This window comes from Adiantum capillus-veneris, chromosome 30 (genome assembly GCF_014529385.1).
Source record: "Adiantum capillus-veneris isolate H3 chromosome 30, ASM1452938v2, whole genome shotgun sequence".
In the NCBI taxonomy this organism is placed as follows: domain Eukaryota; kingdom Viridiplantae; phylum Streptophyta; class Polypodiopsida; order Polypodiales; family Pteridaceae; genus Adiantum; species Adiantum capillus-veneris.
In genome coordinates this window covers 15,333,725-15,342,118 of record NC_140960.1, presented here as the reverse complement: position 1 = coordinate 15,342,118, position 8,394 = coordinate 15,333,725, and the positions used below count along the sequence as shown (strand labels likewise).

The 8,394-nt window shown below is 39.9% G+C and overlaps 1 protein-coding gene and 2 pseudogenes across 1 annotated transcript; 2 read left to right on the top strand and 1 right to left on the bottom strand.

Moving 5' to 3' along the window:
• Positions 1–251: 251 nt before the first annotated feature.
• Positions 252–1,253, bottom strand: LOC147417584 (uncharacterized). The gene has a single exon (XM_086507021.1). The coding sequence runs from the start codon at positions 1,251–1,253 to the stop codon at positions 252–254; it is 1,002 nt and encodes a 333-aa protein (XP_086363147.1).
• A 339-nt stretch (positions 1,254–1,592) lies between these two features.
• LOC147417583 (uncharacterized) lies at positions 1,593–4,714 on the top strand (annotated as a pseudogene).
• Positions 4,715–4,856: 142 nt separating this feature from the next.
• Positions 4,857–7,883, top strand: LOC147417582 (uncharacterized; annotated as a pseudogene).
• Positions 7,884–8,394: the final 511 nt, after the last annotated feature.

The window sequence follows — 8,394 nt, the reverse complement described above, 5'->3', positions numbered from 1 at the left end:
GACCAGGAAAGGCCGTGCTTTGAAAAAAATTCAAAAAGGAAGCGCTTCTTCAAACTAAAAATGGAATCATAGCCAGTAGTGGGTTGGCCAACCTCCTCTTGTGCTTCTTTCCTCCACCGTGACAATCTTCGTTTGTCAAGTGTAGGTGCAAGTTTAGCAAGGACCTCACCTAAGTCCTTGTCAGAAAGCATTGTCTTAGCAGAGTGGTCTTTAAAAAGTGATGATTGCAATACTATTTCCTTTGCCAATTTTTATTGGAGAGACCTTGGCCTACCCACAAAATCTTTAGATATCATGTCCTTCACTTTGACTTTAACATCCACCATTGCTTGTTTTGCAACACCCTCAGCAACTGGGTGTAAGTGACAACCCATGTGAAGAATCCCTCTCGTTATTCTCTTACCAGGGATCTCTGAGGGCAAGCAAAGAATGAGCTTACAAGGGCATTCAGAGATGCAAGTTGGAGGAAGATTACAATACAAGCATTTTAGGCTTCCAAAGCTCCCTGTCGTGGATCCTGAGGGACAGACTTTTGACAAACGCCTTGTCCAAAACTTTTCGTTCATTTCTTTTGATCTTTGTACTTCTGAACATATATTGTTTAGGCACATCAAGTGTCCACCACATTGTTTGAATTTGACAATCCCATCAAATCCAGCGATATTGCTTGTTACCGCATTTGTCCAAACATGTCCATCAAATTTGTCATTTGCTCCTATTGTCCTGTTGGTAGGGTCTGCATATGGAAGCTCAAACATGATGTTTCCATCATATCTTTGTGGTAGCTCATCAATCTTTCTTATCTCGCGAACTAGCTCAAAGTTTGCTCTTAAAGAGTTCTTTTGTGGCAGATTTCTAAGCATCTCAACTATGCTATGTGCAGTGGAAGTTTCCAAGCTAGCAATCTCTGTTGCTTTTGGCTCACCTTTCTCCTCCACTGCCTGCTGTATTGAACACTCTTCCTCAATTTCGATAACAGGAGCTTGTCTTGATAGCTGTCTGCCATGCAAAACAAATGTCCTTCCAAATTGAATATCCAATTGAAACACAGTATTCTCTCCTCTGTGAATATTTGGCACCTCAAAAGAAAGACCTTCATTCTGCTCACCAAATAATTGATGCAAACTTATTGTATGATCTACTAATCTAAAACGTGCACTTAACTCATGGCGTGAGATCTCCACAACACTGTTTTGAGTTGAAAGCTCTATCTGTTTAGTGCTGCTCTCATCTCGTATAATTGCAGTATTCATATTTGCAGAAAGTAGAAGGCAAAAGGCGAAAGTGGCAAAAGATAGTGTTAAACAGAGAACAAGACTCGTATATATGATGGTATGAGAGTGAACAATAAAGCACAAGATATTCTAGTTTAAAGTGATGATTGGCGATATTCAATGCGGAGTATCTTACTTTAGATATGACTCAAGCATTGTTATCATTTTTATTATATATCTTGTATTATCATTTTTATAGTTTTCATATATTCAATAAATAAAAAAATAGATTTAAAATGTCCTACACGCCATGGTCTTTGTCCTGCTTGAAAATGTAGCTCTGTGTGCGATCCCTACAGCACACAATGAAACGACGAAATGAGCAGAAACGTGAACAGGTACTCCTCTCTCTCTCTCTCTCTTGTTTTTGCTACCAGGTCGTGGAGGGGTTTCGACAGCGAAACTCCTCTGTATCTTAGCAAATTGGTTTCGGGTGCACACAGTAGCATGCTGTGTAGCTCAACTTGACCCTCGAGGGCACACAATCCCTATCCTTGACACAGTCGGGGGCAGCCCCTATGATTGACCCTCGCACATAGTAGCTCGACTTGACCCTCACACACAGTAGCAGGCTACTCTTGGTCCAGACGGCCCTTCTAAAGGGGTCCCCACCCACTGAGAAAAACGCGTGACCAGACCAGGTAGTTTCGGCGGCGAAACACTTACTGTGCAGGTGCCCTTTGCTTTCCAGAGCTGATTTTGCTGATTTTGCGAAAGGATACAAGCCTGTTCATAGCCGCCAAGGACGCGTGATGTGTTGAAAATCTGATGCAAAAACTCGTGATCTGATGCAAAAACGCGTGATCAGGTATTGATGAATTGCGAGCAGGTGCCTGAGAGGTATTGCAAGCAGGTGCCCCTTGAGAATGAATGAGAGCTATCGCGCATGTGCCTGAGAGCTATTGCGAGCAGGTATTGATGCCATGGCGAGTAGGCATTGATGCCTGAGAGCTATTGCGAGCAGGTATTGAGAGATTTAAATTAAGTCAATGATGTGGTATACTAGCGTGCTACTGCTGTATGTCAGTGATCGTTCGACAGAAGCTCTAATTGTTAGATTCTAAACACAGCCCAAAACAGAGAGCCTATTCCTTGCCATTTTCCTTGCTTGTAATCACCCAAATTATCCAAACTGTAGTATCAAACATGTGCCTTCTTCCCAATCATCTTTCAAGATGTGTTTTAGAACATGTCTAAGCATGATCTACAGGCGGGCGAAGCTCTTTTGCCAAAAAGAACATGTGCCTTCTTCCCAATCATCTGTCAAGATGTGTTTTAGAACATGTCTAAGCATGTCTAAGCATGATCTACAGGCTGGCAAAGCTCAGTTCAACAAATCTAAATTTCACCTCTTGAAATCTCTTGAAATTATGCACAGACCAGGTAGTTTCGGCGGCGAAACACTTAACTTTTAACCTCCAACACCATGAAAGAGTGGATGATGCCATGGCAGTGACTGAGCAGGTGGCTTGGGGCTCTTGGCAAGATTGGTTTTCGCCGGCAAAACACCTGTGAATACGTAGATTCTTGACCAGCATGGGACTTGCTAGCTGTGTATTGGCTTTCCACACCATCAAAAGGGGCTAGCTGTGTATTGGCTTTCCACACCTTTGACCTTCAACTGTGTTATGATTTGCCTTTCCCCATCAAAATGCATACATATCTCAGTAAAATTCCGACATATCTCAGTCGAAAGGCATTCATATCTCAGTTGAAATGCATACATATCTCAGTCGAAAGGCATACATATCTCAGTCGAAAGGCATACATATCTCAGTCAAGCCATAAGATGAGGAAAGTTCTTTTCAACACTGCTCCATGCCAGGGGTTTCGCCGGCAAAACCCTGCCTGGGTATACGTCATTGGAAGGTCGCATGGGGGGTGGGGGGGAGCATATGCGGGGTATCATCACAAGAGTTCGGGCATAACTCATCTATGGTGTTGGAGCATAACTCCTCTTTGGTGTTACACTCCGTATTTCTTGCAAGTTCTCGAAGTCATTACTTCATCTCTAGCTCCACCATAACATCAACAATAAACACCATTCTGTGATATTATACAGTTGTAAACATAAATTATTTGACAGGGATTGGTGGCCGGGAGCCACAGATGGTGTAGGCTAAATGCGATGCCAATTGAAGTACAATCAAACAGTAGCCATCGGTTAAGGGAGATACCGACCGTTCATCCTTCACATATCTTATTGTGGATGTGTTAATGGCGGAGTATTTCAAACCAACAGTATTTCGAGTGTTTGTGCAAGTGCCGAGGCTCTTCCCTCATTTTTGGAAGAGGCTACTGTTTGAATGTACTTCAATTGGCATCTCTTGCCAATACGTTGATTGTAGGAGGTACCCAGTATGGATTGGTGATTGGTTGAGATGTGTATGATGCATATACATAGGAATGGGGCTGGTTTTAAGCATAGAAGGCCAATGCTAAGACCTCTGCAAACACACACACACACACACACACACACACACACACACACACACACACACACACACACACACAATGCATGTGATGTCGGATTTTGACTGAAATGCATGTTCTTAAGTTGTGAATTTTAAATTTGGCCCATAAATAAGAATCTTGTTTTGAAGAAATTTTAAATGCATGTAAGTTTAATATTTTTGTTGATATGCTTATTTGTTCTTTATTTGTGCTTTGGAAAGAGGACAAAAGGTTCACCCAAAGTCATACGCAAGAAGAGGAAATCTGTTGCTAGCAGCTAGGATAGCGAAAAATTAGTTGATAAAGCTGAAAATGCTCAGGCTAATCAACAAGTAGAAGACATTCATGATGATCAAGGAGATAAAGAGGCCACTAATGATGATAAGGATGTAGATGGGGGTATGAAGTACAATGAGAAGGTGACAGATGACAAGGAGGTTGAGGAGGGCATCCCACAAGCTATTATCAGGCCTCAAGGCTCCGAGTTTATAGACAGTTTAACCCTCAATAAAGGATGTGTACCCCCTATGATTCCTCTTTGTAGGTGTTTGATAAATGAGAGAGTACGAGAGCTTAGAAGGGACCTTTCTCTACTTAAGAAGGTTTTTGAAGAAGAAGGGTACCTTAAGATGAAAGGTATGTTCATCTTATCCATAAATCTTCATGATGGTTCGAGTAGAGATGTTAATGAGGACATTACAAAAACTTGGGACAAGTATTGGCATATGGTTAACAAAGAGTTTGAGGATGAGCTTGAAAACAACGATCAATGGTCCATGTTGAAGGGAAAGATGTTCTTTGTCTGGGAAGGGAATCATCGAGCGGCCTCTTGGATGGAGAGCATAAGCGAGGTCTCACGTAATGACAAGAAGAAACATGTGAGGGTTTTGGCACAATTTATTGTTCCTATCCAACAAGAGGAGTTGAGATTAATTGCTGCTCTTCAAAGATTGAACATGTGCGTCTTATTTTCATTTGTACATTAAATTTTGCTTTTTCTTTGTTTTAATGATACGTCTTGAGGTAAATTTTTTATGGTTTATTGTTTATGTAGAATGAATGAAGAAGCAACCATTAAGACCAACCTCAAAGACTACTTGTATCATACAAGTACCATTTGTTCTTTAGATGGATCTCAAATCACTGAAAATTTTACTGAGGCTGAACGAGTGTCAATGGAGAAAGCAAGGGCTCAAGAAGCAGAATCAGGAAAGAGGGTTTGGTATCCTCTTACTCAATCTATCCTTGGTCCCATGGTTTATGGGGTATGTACTTAAATTTGTTAAGATTTGGTAAGATTCTAATAATCTTTTTGGTTCTTGATACATTTTATTGAAATGGTGTATGCAGAATAAATGGAAGTCTGATTTACAGGTAGCATTAAATAAGATACCTCTTACTTTGTCACAAGATGAACGTGTGAGGGCTGAGATTCAAGCAAAGAGGAATGTTGTTAAAGCTTACGATAGACGCATGACTCGGGTGAGTACAACACTCTATTAAAAGTATAATAAAAAGATTTGTTTGTTTATTTTGTTTGGTTATTGTAGAATCTATCCGTGGTGAATCTTGCTAATGGAGAAGAATGGTTTCTAATTTTATGGAGTCTTCCTTTTGAGGATGAAAAATTCAAGATTACAATAGAGAAACTCTACTCTATATGTTGTGCTACATGTTCTCAAGAGCTAAAGATAAAAATGCTAAAGCTTTTGGGAGCAGATGAGAACTTTCGCCAAAGTTTTGGAATGCCTTTGGGAGATCATTTCTATATCCCTTGGTTGGCCAAGGAAGTATGGATGGATCAAGTCTTGGAGGATGCAAGAAGGCTTTTACAACAGGTTATAGATTCCACACATGGAGTTCACAAGGTGGTTTTGCCTCTAGATGTTCACTTGGAGTCATATTTTGAAGACATTGTTAGTAGATATAGAGGAGTACTTTTTTACGAATTTCAAAAGGAGATGAATGTGGCTACTCCACCATCAAAGCATGTGGACTTGAAAAATTCTTCCCGTCGATTGGTCTATAGGTAATTCCTATGTTATGCATTTTGCTAAGTGACTATTGTTGTATTATATAAGTTCGTTTTATTTATGTAATCATATTGTTGTAGGTTCTTGATGTATCTCATAAGAAGTAAGAAGATCACTTGCATGCTTGACATATGTAAAGCATGGACAATTATGTGTCCTCCTACATATAGTATGTACACCTCCACTATCTTCAGAGAGAACAATGATTCTGGTGGAGCCTTTCTTCTCACGGATTGGGAGCATAAGAACTGCCCTTGGTGGATTGATATGAAGAAAGGTGAGTGTCTAGAAGAGGAGAAGGAGAATTATCTTCGTCATTTGAAGGGTGAATGTAAGTCCGACTCAGGGTCATCAGGAGAGATGACTGTTGAGCAAAGGAAGAAGATGGAGGAAGAGTTGAAAGCTCTCAAAGAAAAAGAAGATCAAGAAAGACAAGAGCAAGGCAAGAATCGTGGAGGCCGTCCACCATCAAGCAAGGGTGGAATGTCAATCAAGGGTAAGTAAGTTAAATTGTTGGTGGGAACAATATGTTCTTGCTATTCTTTCTTTTGTTATGTCTTATGCTAATCATTATGGCATGGATTGATTTGAAGAAAAATGTGTTCTTTTTTTGGCTATTGTTAGATACAAGAAACTTAGGAAGTTCTCATACCCAAAAGAATGTTGGAAAGGGAGCTTTGATTCATGCACCTTTGGCTAGTTTCCATTCCATTCAAAAGAAAGGAGACATAAAATAGTCAAAGGTTTGGATTTATGATTACATTGAGCTTGGCAAGGAGTTCACTGCAAGAAACTTCAAGGATGGTTTTGTGGTGATGCGAGAGTTTTTTGTTGGCTTGGGTGAACATGAGAAGATAAGAAATGGAAAACCTAGTGCATGGAGTGTTGATCTTACTGTTATTGATCTTCCTACTGGTAAGAGAGTTTTCAATGCTATCTTGTATACACCATGCATATACTTAGCTCAAACTGTTAACACTCAAATACAATAATTTTGCTTGTAGGTGGGCTTGTTCAAGGTTTTGATGGCATTCCTGCATGGAATGAGCTAACAGATGACCATGTCAAGTTTTCATTGGTGGTTGCATCTATAGTGATGGATGACATGGGTTGGGTGCTTGTTCTTTGTCCTAGCACCGCTCTTAGTCTTGTGGAGCGCTTGGCCACACGCATAGGCCTAGAGCTGAGTTTTAGGTGGATCATGGAGAGCTCTGAGCCATTTTCATCACGAACAAAGAATGGGCATACACAAAAGGTAATAAAACATCCTTCAAAAAACATGAACAATTATTTAAAAGAAATTTGATACATGCAAAATTGACTTTTTTATGTGTTGTTTCCATGGCTATGATAGATGAATGTATTCTATGCTTTGGCATTTCACAAGGCAGGAAGTAATCCTTCATTTGATCATGAGAGTGCTCAAAAGGTTTGTGTGTCGTTGTTTATTATTCAATGTGATTGTTTTTGCACTAAAATTCTTAAATGTTCATACATAGCTGCCTCATTTTCTTGTATGGTAGGTGGGGAGAGTCTTGCAACAAGATCTCTCAATGGAGATTATTAGTCACTACTTGCCATTGTCTGCTCACACAACACGTAATGGCAAGAGTGGTGGGTGGAGAGGCATGTTAGAGAGGAGTGTTGCCCATATACTATTGTTTTTAGAGGCCTTGTTCCCTAAAATAGGTACATGTTTGGAGCTTGGTGGTGGTATAGGGCCTTTATTAAAGGCGGCTATGCACACTTCTCGTGGTTGCTTGGTCGTGGAGAGTGATCTAGAGATATGTGAGGGATACTTGTCTCCTTTGGTACAGGGGTACTATGGTGCTCCGCAGGTTGCTGAGCTTGGAGATAGTGATGCATGGATGATGTGGGGAATGATTTGGTTGTTAATGATGTGCCTTCAGACTAGTGAGTTTGCTTTATTCATTATTTTATAGCACCTAATTTTTATTTTTTATGACATTATTATCTCATTGTGATTGATAGTGAGCTACCTTGCTATGCAGAGGCAATGGCAAGGCACATGGAGACCACCTATTCATATGACCAATCACTCGTGCGCGAGAGGCGAAGGTGAAGATGTATCTTCATTGATGACCACACAGATTTGGAGTAGTCTTCTTTAGAGTGGATATTATTTTTTTCGCATGATCACTTAGCTTCTTTTTGGGTGTGCAAAAACTTGATTCTAGCCATGCAACTACTATTGTCTTTTAGTTTTATTGACTTCTAAACTTTGAGAAATATGTATTTGGGCAAAACATTGCCTAGACTTTTGGGCTACATTAAGCTTGTTTTGTCTATGCAAACACTTGATTATGGGCTTGCAATATGCTATTGTCATTTGGTGTAGAGTGATGTTTTCTTTGAAGCCTCATAAGGATGTTACATATATGGACATAACAATGCCGAGACTAGTGGACAATATTGTTATTGTCAATCTTCTTGTCATTCATTGATGATTGCTCAATATTAAGATGACACTAGCTAATTGTTTATTGTAAAATGTACTTTTTCCTGTCACTCATTATTGAGTGCTCAAAATTGGGATGACATTAGGGTATACTTCAAATAAATTAGAAGTATTGTCTGTGTGTGCACGGGTGCATATTTCCCCTAAAAAATTC